The 18,917-nt window shown below is 32.9% G+C and overlaps 1 protein-coding gene, 1 non-coding gene and 1 pseudogene across 2 annotated transcripts; 2 read left to right on the top strand and 1 right to left on the bottom strand.

Moving 5' to 3' along the window:
* LOC101508634 (kelch repeat-containing protein At3g27220-like) overlaps positions 1–6,232 on the top strand; it is an 8,723-nt pseudogene extending 2,491 nt beyond the window's left edge.
* Positions 6,233–10,498: 4,266 nt separating this feature from the next.
* Positions 10,499–11,198, bottom strand: LOC101508317 (uncharacterized). Its single transcript, XM_004513980.2, has 2 exons — positions 11,094–11,198; positions 10,499–10,984 (listed from the first exon to the last, which is right to left on the bottom strand). The coding sequence occupies exons 1-2, from the start codon at positions 11,196–11,198 to the stop codon at positions 10,499–10,501; spliced, it is 591 nt and encodes a 196-aa protein (XP_004514037.2).
* A 3,435-nt stretch (positions 11,199–14,633) lies between these two features.
* On the top strand, positions 14,634–14,739 carry LOC113784187 (small nucleolar RNA R71). Its single transcript, XR_003470204.1, has one exon. It is a non-coding gene; the product is annotated as a small nucleolar RNA R71 (small nucleolar RNA).
* Positions 14,740–18,917: the final 4,178 nt, after the last annotated feature.

Raw genomic sequence — 18,917 nt, 5'->3', positions numbered from 1 at the left:
TATTTGATATTGCAGACCAACTTAAAAAAACTTCTTGCCACTCAATCACATGCCATGTCTGCCACCTCTTCTAAAGGTTTGAACTCCTCTGGTATGTCAGATATATCTCCTTCCATATGGATTCTTGATTCGGGAGCATCTCATCATATGACATACGATGATAAATCTTTTGCATCTGTGAAACCTGTCTCGTCTGTGTCGGTTATGACTGTTGATGGCACTCCTATGCAACTAGCAGACGTTGGTTCTGTCTCTACACCTAACATGTCTCTTTCTGATGTTTATTATATTCCTAATCTTACTTTGAGTCTTGCTTCTATTAGTCAAATATGTGATCTCTGTTATTCGGTTATGTTTTCGTCCACTTCTTGTTGTGTGCAGGATCCACATTCCGGGAGGCTGATTGGGACAGGTCATAGACAAGGTGGGCTTTATGTTTTGGATGACCTGCGACTCCCAGATACAGCAGCCTCCACAACTACTGCTGACTTATTATCTAGTTTTCGCTTGAATTCCTTATCTTCTAGTTTTTATCTATGGCATTCTCGCCTTGGACATGTTTCTGCTTCTAGATTAAAATATTTGGCTTCTACTGGAGCCTTAGGAAAGTTACAAACATGTGATATCTCATATTGTTGTGGTTGTAAATTTGCCCTTCCAGCTTTACCGTTTAGTAAAAGTGTTTCTGTTTCATATGTGCCCTTTGATTTAGTTCACTCTGATGTTTGGGGTCCATCACCGGTTCTCACCAAAGGTGGATCTAGATATTATGTTTCGTTTATTGATGATTACACTCGTTATTGTTGGGTTTATCTTATGAAAAATCAGTCTGAATTTTTTTGACATTTATCATATGTTTCGTGCAATGGTCAAAACTCAACATAATTCTGTTATAAAGTGTTTTCGTTGTGATTTAGGTGGTGAATATACCTCTAATAAATTTTCTGAATTACTTGCTTATGATGGCACCCTCCACCAAACATCTTGTACTGATACTCCTCAACAAAATGGAGTTGCTAAAAGGAAACACTGTCATATTATAGAGACTGTTCGTTCCCTTTTGTTGTCCGCTTCAGTTCCTAGTGAGTTTTGGGGAGAAACAGTTCTTACTGCTGTTCATGCTATTAATAGAATTTCATCCTCTATCATATCAGGTTTGTCTCCCTTTGAAAAATTCTATGCTTCTACCCCTGATTATCATTCTTTGAAAGTTTTTGGTTCTACTTGTTTTGTTCTTCGCCCTCAAGTAGAGCGCAGTAAGTTGTCTTCCCGTTCAGCGTTGTGTGTTTTTCTTGGTTTTGGAGCTGGTAAAAAAGGTTTTCGTTGTTATGATCCTCATGTAGAAAAACTTTATGTATCTCGTAATGTTGTTTTTCTTGAGCACATCCCTTTTTACTTTATTTCCTCTAATTCTCAGATTACTAAGAGTTCTGAACTAACCCATATTGATCCGTTTGTTCCTAATGATTATGCTTCTGGTGATTGTAATGTTGAGAATTGCGGGACAAATACTAATACTCCACATGATGACATCCCTTTTGCCCCCCCGGTTGTTCAACCACCTCCTGCGATTGTTGATCCTCCTCGTTACCCCTCTCGTCAATGTTAGTCTACTCAGTTACCTGATTTTGCCTATTCCACTTACTCAACTTCGTTTGTTTCTTTCTTAACCTCTATTCACAGTTTGTCTGAGCCCTCTTCCTATAAAAAGGTTGTTCTTGATCCTCTTTGGCAGCAGGCTATGGCAGAAGAACTTTCTGCATTGCATAAAACCAATACTTGGGAATTAGTACATCTTCCTCCTGGAAAACGTGCTATTGGGTCTCGTTGGGTATACAAGATCAAAACTAAGTCTGATGGGTCAGTTGAGCACTATAAAGCACGTCTTGTTGCTAAGGGTTTCTCTCAACAATATGGTATGGATTATGAAGAAACTTTTGCTCCTGTAGCAAAGATGACCACTATTCGTACTCTTATTGCAGTTGCATCTATTCGTCAATGGCATATTTCTCAAATGGATGTCAAAAATGCTTTTTTTAATGGTGAGCTTCATGAAGAAGTCTATATGGTCCCTCCGCAAGGAGTTTCTCATAATCAAGGGGAAGTAAGTGAGTTAAAAAAGGCTCTATATGGTCTTAAACAGGCTCCTCGAGCTTGGTTTGAGAAATTCTCTACTGTGATCACTTCTCTTGGTTTTCGCTCTAGTGAACATGATTCTGCATTGTTTATAAGGTCCAACACTTATGGTCGCATTATACTTTCTCTATCTGTTGATGATATGATTATTACAGGTGAAGGTGTTAGTGGAATCATTGAGTTGAAATTGCAGTTAGCCAAACAGTTTGAGATGAAGGACTTGGGAACTCTTCGTTATTTCTTGGGGATTGAAATTGCATACTCTCCTAGAGGTTACCTTCTTTCTCAATCCAAGTACATTGCCAACATTCTTAATCAGGCTCGTTTTTTTGATACTAGAGCAGCAGATACTCCTCTTGAGTTGAATGTGAAATATGCTCCCTTGGATGGTGTTCCTTTACCTGATTCAACTTTATATCGTACTTTGGTTGGCAGCTTCATGTTGTTAGTCAGTTTGTTGTCTCTCCCACTACAGTACATTGGGCAACAGTTATTCGGATTCTTCGTTATTTTCGAGGAACTCAATTTCAAAGTCTTTTCTTTCCATCGCCATCCTCATTAGAGTTACGAGCTTATTCTGATGTTGATTGGGCTGGTGACACCACAGATCGTAAATCCACCACAGTGTTTTGTATCTTTCTTGGAGACTCTCTTATTTCTTGGAAGAGTAAGAAACAAGACATTGTCTCTCGCTCATCTACAGAAGTTGAGTATCGTGTTATGACATCCACTACCGCTGAAATAATTTGGTTGTGTTGGCTTTTGTCTGATATGGGTATCTCTCTTTCTGAGCCAACTCCGATGCACTGCGATAACAAGAGTGCTATTAAAATTGCTCACAACTCGGTCTTTCATGAACGCACCAAACACATTGAGATTGATTGTCACTTTACTCGTCATCATCTTCAACATGGAACTATTACTCTATCGTTTGTTTCTTCTTCTTTACAGATTGTTGATTTGTTTACAAAGATGCATTCAATTAAACGTTAACGTTTTTTAGTTGACAAACTCTCGATGTTCCATGTTAATGCATCGTGAGTTTGAGGGGAGATGTTAGATAATATTATTATATATTAGTAGTAAGGGTATTTTAGACAATTCTATTCTTTTATATATATACTCATTTAACTTCAGTTTGGTTCATTCTATGTTATGAAACCCTAGAGTGGTTGTCTCTCTTCTTCCTCTTTTCATTGTTAACATTCTCTACTTCCTCTTATTATTTTCTAAACCTTAGGTAATGATTTCAAATAGTAATCATTTCCTAACTTTTTAACTTAACTGCTATTTCTTTAATCTGTCATCAATCCATAATAATATTTTTTTATTCGTTAATTAGGTAAAGTGAAGACAATAATATAACTGGTAAAATAGAGATTAAAAAGGGAATGGAAGAAATAAAATTGATATTTAATGCATTGATTACTACATTATGATTGATCCTGTTTTGTTGAACAATAGCTGAACTTGAATATGTTGGGCTATTTAATTGTCAAATGTACAGTTTTTAACATTTGAATTTTCAGGTATGCTCCTGCAACTCAATTGTGGAGGGGAAGACTCCATGTCATGGGTGGTAGCAAGGAGAATCGCCATACACCTGGGTTAGATCATTGGAGTCTAGCTGTAAAGGATGGGAAAGCTTTGGAGAAACAATGGCGGACTGAAATTCCTATTCCACGCGGTGGACCGCACAGGTGAGCAAACAAGCCAGATTCTAGTCAATGGTTAACCTTAGTATTCTCATTTAGTTCGTTTACAACAAAACATTATATGGTTGTTTGATTAATGTAGCTGACTCTAAATTTAACGAGAAAATTGAAGATTTTGAAATGATGTTTAGGTTATACACTTGTATACCCTTGTTTCTTCTGTGGAGGATTTCAATAAAACAACAATTTTAAATATTTTAATAGATCTTTGACCAGACAATTTAAAATACCGGAATACTAGGGCCCTTTTTTCCCTGAAACCGGATCATGAAAACCAAGAAATACATGTTTACAGAAAACCAAACTGGTGTTAATACAAACCTAAGATGCTTTTGAAGTATTAATTGAAAATTGACGCCACATCCATTGTCTTTGAAAGGAAATTTGTTGGCTTTCATCTAACCTTACCTTATTTGGTGTAGGGCTTGCATTGTGGCCAATGATCGCCTTTATGTTATCGGTGGACAAGAGGGTGATTTAATGGCAAAACCGAGTTAAACTATATTCAAGTGCTCGCGCAGGCTTGAGGTATCACTTTCTTTGGTAATTACTGCAGACATGGGTTACTTTGTTGCATATTGTAATTTTATGATAGAAGAATTTCTAAGATACGGCATAGGAAATGTAATTGAGTTTAATTTATAGTCACATATAGTATAGAAAGTTTTGCACATGATCGTTTTGCATAGTTACATCTATAGTGAAACACTAATGTTGAGAAGCATGGCAGAGTCCAACAAATAAAAAAACTATCGAGAGAAAAATTGTATTATCTAGAATTGATTTAATAAAAAAAGATGATTACAATGAGAATATGATACATTTTATATAGTGATCATAATTAAATTAATAAATCATAACTAACTTGCAATTCATTCTAGCTAACTTATAACTACTCATAACCAACTCCAAATACATCTAACAACTGACATACATTAGATTCTTCATATTATATTGTCTTGTGAAGCTTTATTATGTGGTGTTTTATGGCCTTACATTTTCTTACATTTCAGGTAGTCTATGGAGATGTTTATATGCTTGATGACGAAATGAAATGGAAAACTTTGCCACCTATGCCAAAGCCAAACTCTCATATAGAATGTGCATGGGTAATGGTCAACAATTCAATTATTATCACTGGAGGTACAACAGAAAAGCACCCACTGACTAAAAGGATGATGCTGGTTGGGGAGGTCTTCCGGTTTGATTTAGACTCTATGGTACTCTTTTGCTCTTTACAACTTGGTTATGCATATCTTTTTATCCATTAATACCTCTTACTCTTACTTTGCTTTTATAATTATTTTAATTTTTGAATCCTTATTAAATAAATTAATTGTTTATGTTATGTACCTATTAATTTATTATTTAATATTAATATTTGGATTAAATATGTTTTTTTTCCTTATAAAATACTTCTCATTTATGTTTTATCCCTACATAATATTTCTTTGAAGTTTTAATCCTCATTTATTCCATATTTCGTAGACTTTCTAATAATACATTTAAAGGACACCATATAATTTGAAAGGAAAATGTTTATTCTTACAAGAAAAGTTTGACAAGTAACATAAGAAATCTACGTGGCAGCACCAAATAACCATCCACTATTTCGTATATATTGGCAAAGATTATTGGTCAAATCTCCTATTTTCATACATTCTTATCTTTCATGTATCTTTACTAAGAAATAGTGGTATTTAATTTGAAATGTCCTTGTGTCAAGTGTTGGATTTCGGCAGATAGGAGTTCTAGAAATGTTAAATGAGCGAGAGTTGAGACTAAAAATTTAGCCAGGACTAAACTAAAACGAAGGGTTTTTGTTGGGACATAAAGACTTAAGAAGTCACAATGAACTTCATAAAACCATTTTTTGATAATGAGGCCATTCTATAATAATTATTCATGACATTCTTTTGTTCATACTGATCTGATAAAATTGATCATGATTATAAGCATTTCAAGTAATCTGAAATAGTTTTATCATGGATTGCAAAATGGTCAGTGATTGGAAGGCTTCCATACCGAATTAAAACCACATTAGCTGGACTTTGGGATGGATGGCTATACTTTACATCAGGACAGAGGGACAGAGGACCGGATAATCCGCAACCGAGAAAGGTCGTCGGAGAAACGTGGAGAACGAAATTAAGTTTGCCTTCATAGTTTTTTTTCAGCAATGTGCATCATATCAAATGTCGTCCAATTTTTGGGTCATGATCCAAATTATTTGTTTTCCTTTTCTATTGCTGGAGTGCCCCTGGTTGGGCGATGGTTCATTAAATTTTCTCCACTGTGTACAGAGAGTATAGATAGATATTGGAAAGAATATTGCTACCTTGAGTAATGTATTTTATGAGAATAGTATATTTGACTTCAAATAGTATGAAAGAAGATCTGGTCAAAATTAGAAGAAGATTTTATCAAGACTTATCTACAACAAAATATAAACATAATTAATCTAAAGAATTTACAAACGCAATCTGAACAAAATACGAATAAAATCAATCTGAAGAATTTAAAATCTCAATATAAACAAAATAGGAAAATAATCAATCTGAAGAATTTACAAACGCAATCTGATCAAAATACAATTCATAATTAAACAATGACTAAATTGAAGACCAAATTTTAACTATAAATAGATACTCAAGCCTGAAGAAGAAAATCATCGAAAAGTAGAAAAAAGTAGTCTTAGAGTTCAAAGAGATAAACATTTATTCGAACGAGAAATAATCTCTGAGTGTTCTTTTATTATAGTGTGAGATTTATTATTATTATCATCTTTGTTAGAAGCAAACATTTAAAATTCCAATCTTTTGTATCCAACCCGTTAGTGGTTTAGTTCCTTCTTCAATCTAGGGTTTTCAAGGTGGTTAGTTTCTCAAAAGTGTGGGGATGTCAGGCTGTTTGAGAATATTTACTTGGAGGGTCAGGTGTTTTGTAATTCAAGGTATTTGAATTAGTGAATTACAGCCTTATGAATGAGGGGACTGGATGTAGCCAAATTAGTGGTGAATCAGGATCAAACTATATGTCAAATTATGTATGCTTTCATTGCTTTTTGCCTCTAAATCTGGTTGCTTCTACTCCAAGTAAGTTACCAAAGCCGAACTAGTTGCTTATTTATTTATAAATTATAAAAAAGCTATCAATTTTGACAAACACAATTCAACCCCCTTCTCTTGTTTACACCTTCAATTATTATTATTATTATTATTATTATTATTATTATTATTATTATTATTATTATTATTATTATTATTATTATTATTATTATTATTATTATTATTATTATTATTATTATTACTACTTATTAAATAAAAGTGGGAAAAAAAGGGAGCAAAGGGTTTTAATTGGACTAGACCCATGTGATGAAAAAAAGAAGAAGAAAGGGGTTTGAAATCCCTGTGTTAGAAAAAGAAAGGAACAATGTCGCATTGAAATAAAATGAGAAAAGACAGAGCTGCAACAACAACAAGAGGAGGGGAAGGAATTGATTTCTGGTGGTAATAGATGTGTAGCAAATTTGCTCAATTTATTCTATAATTTTAGTATATGTTATTTCTACCACTGATTTTGTTCTTTTAATATGTAACATTAGTAATTTTATCTTATCTAAGAGTTATTTTGAAATACTTACTTTAGTGGAAGGTAGTTTGTTATTTGTTCGGTGTCTAACTTTGGGGATGACTATTGTTGATTGATGTTCTTTAGTGTTATTATGAATACTCTTATGTAACCATTAATTATTATAGTGGAAATTTTTTCTGAATTAGGACCCGTGGTTTTTTATACTCTCATTTTGAGTGAAACTTTCCACGTTAAAAATTGTATTTGTCATATATTTGTTCTTAAGTGGAATTGTATTTTATGTTTGACCATTTATCTGCACAGATGGAGACAAAAATTTCTTTATTAATAAAATAATTATATCTTGTTGTTTTTCCAACATGATTAAACTTTATATCAATCATACCTATTAAAACTAATACACCTTAATACGTAATTCTATTTTTTTAAACATAATAAGACAAATTTTATTTTTTATCTTATAGATAGATTTTCTTTTTGGTTGTTGGACCACTAATTTTTATATATTTTTATTATGCATACATCATTAAGTAGTTTTTAAAGAGTTGACCACTTATACAATTAATATAAATTAACATCCAAATTGCAGCTCTACATTCTGTGGTTTTGGTGGAAGTTTTGGGAAGAAAAAACAGTCTTACGTAGATTAGAATAAAGATAATTCTAATATAATACTAGATTTTTATATTAAATTTAATTTATTTTTATAAAATCGACTTATAAGATTGATAAGATTACAAGTGCACAGTATTATCGCTAGTAAAAATAATCGTTTCCACATGTACCTTGTTATCGAGTATCAATTTCTCTTTACTATGATGATTAATTATAACAGTAAATGTTGATAATGATTTTTAGTTAAAATTCATAATAAGAATAAAGTTTTGGGATTGTAGTTTTTCACAATAATGGATACAAAATACTTAAAAATCATATAAACAATTATTATTAGTACCATGTTTCAAGAAGCAAAAGTGTATTTTAAACTAATAACCAACCTATTTTGATTGATGTAATGGAAAAATCCTTGAAGAGAAGATATCTTTTATGACTTCAAGAGAATCATAATCTATTTTCATGATTTGATTCTCTTGTCCAACATTAGGAGTCAGATATTAAATCCACATTTCGGTATATTATTTGATATCCAAGTATGAACATGATTCTTACTAAGATTAGATTAAAAGATCAATACTCATGCCATAAAGAAATAGAAATTGTTAGAGATCTATAATTGTGAAATCCTACAATTCCAAAACAAGAAATATCTACTCACACATGATCATAGTAAAATCATAGCTTAAATATAAAAATATTGAAAATATAAAATAACAAAATATAATAATTGGGTAAAATTATAAAATTGAATATTATTGAAACTAGAAATTTCGTAAGAGAAATACAAGAATAAAAGAAAGAGTAACAAGATATTGTGAGTATGAATCTCTGTCTAAAATTGAGAATTTTCGTCCTTTTTATAGCCCATGGTACCTTCACAAGCTTTAATTACAAGAAACCATCTAAATTTTACAGAAGAAAAACAGTTCAAGAGTATAAGATGAGCAGATTACGACCATAATGGTCATTATCCTTGATGCCTTTGAGTGGAAAATTCTTTCTTTTTTTCTCGATCAGTCATTACGGCTACAACTTAAGTTTCTTTCATTTTCTTGATCAAGATTGACCATAACAACACCACTCTTTTGGACCAAAAATCTCCACTTATTCCTTCACTTCTCCATGCAATCTAAACAAAACAAACAGAGCAGACACCAAGAATAGGGAACACAACATTCAGTTCAAGTGTAGGAAATAATCAAATTCCAAAACCAAGGATAACCAACTTCGGTTCCAAATTAGTGTCTTAGACTCCTCTGAAAAATTATTCTCATCAATAGGACACTCAACTCTCAAATTCTCTCATTGTTTTAGGGTAATGGCGTTCACTCAAAATTTCACCAATGCAAAATGTTCTACCATAGACTTGGCTATTAACCAAATCTCCACAATAAATCTCATGAGAGCCTATATGAATCAAAACCACTTTTCAAGGTTGTAACAAGAGCAAGGGACAATACGGGGAAAAACCAAATAAAGGGAAATTCAAAAGGCTATATCAAATTAAATATATGATTTTAGGAAACCTTTTTGAATAATTTGAGTTAAGTGCATTCAAACAATCATTCATTAGCCCAAACTTCATTCATCAGTCAAATATATTACTTCGAGTGGAACACCTTACTATCTCCTTTCAAACCGATACTAACAAAAATTCTTGTGTTTGTGTTTTTTTTTTCTATTTCTTTTCTTCTTTCTTTCTTTCTTATCTTTTTTTTTTCTTCGTTTTTATTTTTTTTTTTTAAGTTGCTCTACTTTATTCAAAAGGACACCTAAGAATAATTTTATCAATAAAGTAAGGGGCCAAGAAAAATAATTTATGTAAGCATCAAAGTGGGCAACTAGACGAAAGTATGAAACAAAACAAAACAAGTCATAAGACCTACAAAAAAATTAATCCTACAGTTCTGTTTTCTTCAAACATGATCACAAGAGAATTTAGCCTTGAGAAGGTTGCAAGTCTAGTTCTATAAAACACAACCAATGGTGAATATTAAATAAGGAAAGGGGCATAATATTTGATGATGCAACACAAGCCCCTTTGTAAGCCCAAAACTCACATTTAGTAGCTAAATCAATGAGTACATGCTACCAGAGAATATCTTAATTTGTCAAACTGAAAGGGTGGCATCCGAAGGCAAGTTCATTGCCTATTTAACAATAACGTGCACAAAAATTATGTTTCCTCGAGTTCATTGCCTATTTAGCAAAGAAGAAAATGCATCCCCCATTCTTGGATCAGACACCTTCCTCAATGTAAAAATTGAAATAGTCATGAAAGGGATAAGAAAGCTCACAAGATTATGACAGTGATGGAAAATGGCCATTACTACCATACAATAATATTTGTTGCCTTTACAATCATAAGACCACCTCGAACAAAGTTTACCCAGAAACAATTTCAATCGTGAATTGAAAAGTAACACAAAGTCACCTTATTTGAATTCCATTTTGCTTATGTGCTTATCATGCCACTTCTTGATTATTTCCTTGTAGACTTTAGCATTCTCATAAGTGTCCAACCTTAACTTATTAAACTCACTGAGTTGGAGTTTCCTTTTTTCACCAGCAGCCTTCAAATCGAAGTTAATGATCTTTATTGCCCAATATACTTTATGTTTGAGCTCAACTGGCAGGTGACAAGATTTTCCATAGGTCAATATGTAAGGAGTCATACCAATGGGAGTCTTGTATGTTGTATGGTAGGTACAAAGCGCATCATCTAGCTTCATATACCAATCCTTCCTTGACACAAAGATAGTTTTCTCGAGAACGCTTTTGATCTCTCTATTGGAAAATTCTACTTGTTCGCTAGTTTGAGAGTGATATGTTGTGGCAATTCTATGCATCATTGTATACCTTTTTAGCTGGCCTTCAAACTGTTTAGCTATGAAATGAGAGCCTCTATCACTAATCACCACCTTTGACGTCAAACCTCAGAAATATTACCTTTTCAAAGAGCTTAATCACTACCTTAGCATCATTTTTTGGGGCAGCCATAACTTCAATCCACTTGGACACCTAATCCACCGCTGTAAGGATGTATTGATTTCCAAGAGACGAGAGGAATGGTCCCATGAAATCAACCCCCCAAACATCAATGATTTCAACTTCGATGATATTGTTCAAAGGCATTTCATTTATTTTTTATATGTTTTCGGTACGATGGCGTTGATCACATTGAAGTAAAAAAGCAATGCATGTCTTCGAAGAGTGTGGGCCAGTAGAAACCTATTTGAAGTATCTTTGCTGCAGTTTTCGAGGAACTAGCATGTTCTTCGTAAGCAAAGGAATGACAATGAAACATGATGCTTTTCATTTCTTCTTCCAAGATACATCTTCTGAAAACTTCATTAGCCCCTCTCTTAAAAAAAGAGGCTCATCCCAATAATAGTGTTTAAGATCCGATAAAAACTTCTTCTTTTGTTGATAGTTCAAATTTGAATGTAGTACTCCAACTGCTAGGTAGTTCTCATAATCAGCATACCCTGGTGTTTCTATTTTTGCAAGAGCAAACAATTGATCATCAGGAAAGGAATCATTCAAGGGAAACTCTTTTTTTTTTTATGTAACCTTGAGAGATAATCGGCCACCACATTTTCAATCCCCTTCTTGTCTCAAGTTTCTAGATCAAACTCTTGAAGAATTAGTATCCATCGGATCAACGTCAACTCAGCCTCTTTCTTGCTCAAGAGATATTTAATGGTTGCATGGTGTGTGTAGACAATTTTCTTCGATCCCACTATGTAGGAACATAATTTTTCAATGGCAAACACTATTTCCAATAACTCTTTCTCGCTTGTGGCATAGTTAACTTGAGCTTCATCTAAAGTCCTGGTAGCATAATAGATAGCATGAACTTTCTTGTCTTTTCTCTGCCCAACACTGAATCTATAGCAAAATCGCTAGCATCGCACATCATTTCAAGTGGAAGACTTCAATCAGGTGGTTGCATAATCGGGTTAGATATCAATGCTTCTTTTAACCTACAAAATGACTTAAGACAAAATTCATCAACGAAAAAAGTTGCATCCTTTAGGAGTAGACTGGTTAGAGGCTTGGAAATCTTAGAATTTTTTGAATGAATCGGCCATAAAAACTCACATGCCTCAAGAAACTTATTACTTCTCTTATAGAGGTGGAAGGTGACATTCTCTCTGTCTACCTCAATACCTCGCTCAAACACCAAATGTCCAAGAATAGTTCATTCTCTAACCATAAAGTGGTATTTCTCCCAATTTAAAACAAGATTGACTTGTTTACACCTTTTAAGTACCTTTTCGAGATTGGCCAAATAGTTATTAAAACAAGATCCATACACAGAAAAGTCATCCAAGAATACTTTCATTATATCCTCAATAAAATCAGAAAAAAAATTGACATCATGCAACATTGAAAGGTAGTAGGGGCATTGCACAAACCAAAAGACATTCTCCTATAAGCATAAGTGCCATCGACAAGTTAACGTGGTTTTCTCTTGGTTGCTAGGATGAATGGGAATTTGGAAGAGAAAAAAACTAGAATAACCATCCAAATAGAAAAAATGAGAATGTTTTGCTAACCTTTCTAACATTTGGTCAATAAAGGGGAGAGGAAAGTGATTTATATGAGTTGCTTTGTTCAATTTTAGGTAATTTATACAAATCCTTCACCCTGTAACTGTCCTAGTTGCAACAGATTCATTTTTTGTTTTTCATTTTTTGTTTTTCATTTTTAACAATAGTAATACCTCCCTTTTGAGGAACTACTTGAACGAGACTAACCTATTTGCTATTAGAGATAGGGTAAATTACCCCGACATCTAGGAGTTTAAGTACCTCTTTTTCACGACTTCTTTCATGTTAGGTTTTAACCTCTTTTTATGCTCAATAGAGGGTTTATAGTCATCTTCAAGTAGTATCATATGCACTTAGATAGATGGATTAATTCCTTTTAAGTCCTCAATAGTATACCTAATAGCTTTTGGGTACATCTTGAGGACTCCAAACAATTTTTCAGTTGCTTCATCATTTAATTATGAACTTACAGTGACAAGAAATGTACAATTTTTGCCAAGGAATTCATAACTGAGATATGAGGGAAAAGGCTTAAGTTCTACCTATGGAGCCTCTTTTGGGAGAGGTGCTAAATTTTATGCTGCCAATGTCTCAAAATTTAAGTTTGGAAGAGGATGATTTTCATCCAACAAGTTTTCATATGCGTCATATTCCTTTGCCAAGTCTTCATGACTTGTGCTTCCAATCAAGCATGCTTCCAGCCTATCTTGAGAGAGTGGTCCAAAAGCACACTCCTTAACACGATGATCAATTAAATCGACCCTACAACAAGAATCTTCAAGAGAATGACTTTTCATAAGGTTAGATAAATTAAATTCAATCTTTTCATCACCCACATTGAAGGTAAGCTTCCCATGTTTCACATCAATAACAACTCCTATTATGGCTAGAAAATGTCTCTCAAGAAGAATTGGAACTTTGGAGTCCTCTTCCATTTCCAAAACCACAAAGTTAGCTAGTATAAACAACTTTCCTACTTTGATAGGAACATCCTCTAATATTCTCACTAGATACTTTATTGATTGGTCAACTAGTTGTAAGGAAATGTTTGTGGGGTCTAACTCACCCAAATAAAGCTTCTTACAAATTGATAAAGGCATGAGGCTCACACTAGCCCCTAAATCACACCAATAGTACAAGGAATAGAAAAACTTTTAGGATCTTTAAGTTTGGGAGGCAATTTATTTTGAAATAAGGCATTACAGTCCTCAGTTAAAGCAATTGTCTTATTTTCGCCAGGTTTTCTTTTGTTTGACAAAATTTCTTTCACAAACTTTGCATATAACTTTTTTAAAAGTTCCAGAAACTTCCTTAATTTTAGCCTTTGCGAATATTTGAGTAAATGGTATGGGTGGTTTGTGTGGTCTTGGAGACACATAAGGTTTTTGTTTCCTCATTTACCCTTTCACTTGATGGTTGGACTCTTTCACTCTCATCCTGAACATTCTCTTCCACATATCTACATTTATGTTCCTCTAATTGTTTTCCATTTCTTAAGGAGACAACATTTAATTTCCCCTTGGGGTTAGGTTCATGCTTCCCCTGGAACACATCGGAAGATCTAGAGGATGAAGCAACTTGTAAGAAAATTTTCTAAGCTTGACTTATGGGGGCTGTTGAAAAGCCTTAGTCCTTGGAAACTGAGAGGTCTAACCATTGGTTGGGGGATGGGATTAAAGGGAGGATTTTTAAAGGAAAAATTTGGATGATTCCTCTACCCTTGATTGTAAGTATTGGAAAAAAGGTATGATTCATCCACCCCACTATTGAAAGACATTATGACTTGGTATTCAACAGCCACATGACCAACAATACCACAAATTTTACAATGGGAAACATTTGGTGTGATCGCATTTACAATGCATCTACCTTAGAAGCCATATGATCTAATGCAGAAACTTCATACCGACCTCCTTTCTTTTGTGGAGTTCAGTCACATGACCATGTAACTACAATCATTCTAGTAGTGTATGGGAATCCATTGTAGAATGAATGGACAATTAGCCATCTCTCCAACCCATGATGAAGGCACAATCTCAACATCTCCTTGAAGTTATCCCAAGCTTCATAGAGAAATTCTCTATCCTTATGATAAAATCTTGTCATTTGATTTCTCAATTGTGTAGTTTTGCTTGGTGGAAAATATCTAGCAAAGAATGCTTGCTTTAACTGATCCCATGTGGTAATGGATTCACAAGACAATGAATGTAACCAATTCTAAATTCTAGTTTATTAAAAATGAAGAAGGTATCACTTTATAAATATGTGTTAGGTCTTATATTTATTTCATGTGAGACATAAATTTTCTTTTTAATAGTTTGAATCCTCCGTTGAGGGATTTGGACTCTCTCAATCCAAATCTCCCTCACATATATTTAAAATTTTACACAACTCTAAAATCATTTGATATGTTATTGAGATACATCAAAATTAAGTCTTATACAATTTTATTGAACACCGTTAATCTTCATGAATTTCAATAACATATTAAATGATTTTAGATTTGTGTTAAATTTTATGTTCATAGCTTATGTGATAAACTTTTATCCAAAAATTAAAAATAATATAAAGGATTGAGAGAGATCGAGAGAAATTTGGATCGATAGGATCCAAACTCCCCGATTGGGGTGATTTTTGGTTTTCTGTTCTAAATTTTTAAAAACTAAAACTAGTTTCTATTTTGAGTTTACAATTTTCAGTTCTGAATTTCAACCTTCAATTGAGTTTCAGTTTATTTTAGTAGTCTTAGATCGTCAATTAGAGTTGCAGCAGTCAAAAGAGAAAGTTTATTGTTGGAGATGGTGATCTAAATCGTTGCAAGTAATAATAAAATCGTAAGACTGAGTGTCGAACTTAAAGATTGTGGTATACTATTGAATTATTTTTAATTACTAAAATTAAACAAAATGTTTCCCAATTGGTTGAATAATTGTCAAACTAACAAGAGTAATAAAATTGAACTTTTATAATGAGAAAAATATCAAGGATGATTTTCATCTTGAATTCTAATTTGATCATAATTACTGAATTCCTTTATTGAATTATTACCAAATTCTCCTTACTATTATTGTCATAATTCCTTAATGACAGAACCTTTAATTTCATAGTAACCATTAATTCCTTAGTGAGTTTCATATTAGAATTAAGCTTGAATGTTCAAAAAATTCTCGTATTAATCTATTGCCTTTGCAAATATCTCAATTGGTTTCAAATGTCTGCATCTATTCTTAGATTATGAAGTCATTAATTTCTTATCTCAAGCATTCGTAAAGTCCACTTCCGTTTCAAAATACGAATTTTAAAACACTTTAAAGGTGATTAAGCAGTAAAAAGAATTAAGTACATAGATGAAAAAATAATTCAATAAACTCATTCAAATAATTAGAAACAAATCACATATTTAAGGGTTTTATCAAGTTATACGCATCCCTAACAAAGAGAATTCAATTGCTCATAACAAAGAAACAAAAGATATAGACTAAAGAATAATTACAAGAATTATTCATGAATAATTCTTGATAAAACACTTTCAATAGTGTAAGAACTAGTCTCCTCTGAGTTTTTCTGCTAGGACACAAGTCTTCATACTTAAAAATGGCAAAAAAGATCCTTAAAAGTGAAGAAAAATGCACTTTGATGCATTTTGCAACGCATCATGTGCTCCAGCACAAGCCATGGGCGCTCCAGTGCTCCTATACATAAATAGATTGTCAAAATCCTACAGAAATATGCCCAAGCACAGGAAGCTGCGCTCCAACGCACAACATCTATTTTATGATGTTTACTTTATTTTTCTTCTCTTTTGATTCAAAATTTGGGGTCGCTATCTTCATAAACGTTGTAGCTATGGAGCTTAGATTTCATTTGCACTCGATGTGACTCTATTTGGATATCTACAACTCTAAATATGGTTGAAATACTCCACATAGGTCATGTTGAATTCTCACCAAAATTCAACACTACATTAGAACAACGAAATAATGCAAAATTACAAAAAAAAAAAAAAAACTCTACTTAGTCAATAAAATAAGAAAATAAGAATTTCATTAAATTCAAGAACTAGTATAAAATAAATATATCAAATAACTTCTTAAATTAACTAATGATTAAAGATAAATAAGACTAAAAATAATGAAAAATATGCATATGAGGAATAACTATCATCATCGGAGTGTGGCTGATGGTGACTGTAGTGGTGAACGATGGTGAGAGATGGTGGTTGGAGATTGGTAGTGGTGGTGGTAGATGTTAGAGATGGTGTGAAGTAACAATGTCGATTTACGAGAAAGGGGGGTTTGAATTGTAAATATGCCTTTTAAAAATTCTTGTTAAAACTTAAGAAAATAACTCAAGAATGATCTTGGTTATGAAACAGAAAACGGAGAACGTTCTTGGTTTATGTTATAAAACAGAGAATGTTCTTAAATTAGCAGAAAATCAGTTTCTATTTTATCTTAAATGACTAATGCAGTATAATAAAGAAGGAGATAGGAAAGAGAATACCACACAAAGATTTATCCTGGTTCACCCAACGTGGGTTACGTCCAGTCCTCACACTGTGAGATTTTCCACTAAGTGTTTAAAATGAAGAGCCTTCTTAATCTTACAACACCTAGAATAGATCGACCTTGATCTATTTCTTTCTTAATTACTTTCCACCTAGAAAGCAATTACAACACCTATCTAACCTTGATAGGAAGGAATCTTAAACAAACTATAAAGAAACTCTTATAGTTTGACTTTTTACAAATGATTGAATTTGACAGAATCTGATATTGCTCAACTCTTGTTTGAGAATAGATTCTTTACAGAGTATTTAATTACAAGTTCGCAGCTGGTGTGTGAGCTTGATCTATTTCTTTCTTAATTACTTTCCACCCAGAAAGCAATCACAACTCCTATCTAACCTTGATAGGAAGCAATCTTAAACAAACTATAAAGAAACTCTTATAGTTTGAGTTTTTACAAATGATTGAATTTGACAGAATCTGATATTGCTCAACTCTTGTTTGAGAATAGATTCTTTACAGAGTATCTAATGACAATTTCGCAGCTGGTGTGTGAGTTAGCAGCAGTAACAGTTTCGCGAATTGCAGAAAGTGATGTTGCCTCTGTTTTTGCAGAATTTCAAGCTTAAGTGAGATTGTATATTGTTGGTTACTTATCACTTGAATTTCTTGCTGAGAACTGGGATAATGGCCTTTTATTTATAGGCTGTAGATGTACTTGAATGAAGGTACAAGAGCTGTTGGAGAGACTATGTTTTTTGACTGAACCATTATTTTTAGAATAAAAATAATCCTTCTTTGAAATAGCTTTTTGACTTTTAATAGTTTAGCATTTAAAGCATCTCAGTCCTTTCTTTGACGTTTCTTAATTGATCTTGGATGGTACATTATCTGCCTTGAGTCTTGAGTGAAGCTAGAGAAGGTTGGAGAAGATTAGAAACGAATTGCAGACTGAAACAGAGAGAATGCAAGGCTGCTGTTGATGTGCAGAAAAAGGGAGAATGATTAACGTTCTTGGTTTTATTAGTTTGAACTTTTAATCATTCTGGAGTTCCCGTTTTGAATGTTCTGTATTTCCTTTGTTCTTGTCTTGTCATATACCCAGTTTGATCAAGTTTTCTTGACATTTGAATTTTGGAGTTCTTAAGCCGTCATGACTTTTGTCCATCTTTGAACTCTTTGATCTTTGCGATCAAATATCCTTTTTGAGTCTGGATTATTTGTACTTATTCCTTGCCATGTACTTGTTAGATATGAATGATTTCCAGAGCAGACTTTTTATCACAGGGATAGAAAAGATTTGACCAACTTGCTGTGATGGATAATTTGTTGAAGCTGAAGATCATTCTCTGTTATGATGCAAAATGATCTTGTTGTTGTCTTTTCTTGTATTTGCTTGATTCTGCTCTTAATTAAATCCACTCAAAAACACAAGTTAAATTAACATAACATTTAGAATCATAATTAACATTCTTAATTAACCTTTGTTTATTTTCATCAAAACTTTAAAATAGAGAGTTTGTCTCAACAATCTCCCCCTTTTTGATGATGACAAACATGTTAATTTAAATTTTAATTTGATTCTAATATAAAGAGCTGTAATAGCTCCCCCTCAATTTGTGCATTTGTTAATTCAGCATAAAATAAAATATTTGAATGCAAAAAAAGAGTTTCATTAAAGATAACAAAAGTACATTAATTTTGGCAAAGATACATCAAAAGTGGCAGAATTACATAATGAGAACTGTGACAAAATAAATGAAAATCTAACTTAATTCTCCCCCTTTGTC

Source organism: Cicer arietinum, chromosome 3 (assembly GCF_000331145.2).
Source record: "Cicer arietinum cultivar CDC Frontier isolate Library 1 chromosome 3, Cicar.CDCFrontier_v2.0, whole genome shotgun sequence".
Taxonomy (NCBI): domain Eukaryota; kingdom Viridiplantae; phylum Streptophyta; class Magnoliopsida; order Fabales; family Fabaceae; genus Cicer; species Cicer arietinum.
The sequence above is the reverse complement of the archived record's forward strand: the minus strand, read 5'-3'. Positions and strand labels throughout refer to the sequence as shown.

What these genes read in the sequence shown, in the direction of transcription:
- LOC101508317 (XM_004513980.2), bottom strand. Translation starts at nt 11,198, where the DNA reads ATGCCTTTGAACAATATCATCGAAGTTGAAATCATTGATGTTTGGGGG. An exon ending in ATCAATACATCCTTACAGCG is followed by an intron (nt 10,985 to 11,093) that starts GTGGATTAGGTG and finishes TTGACGTCAAAG; the next exon opens with GTGGTGATTAGTGATAGAGG.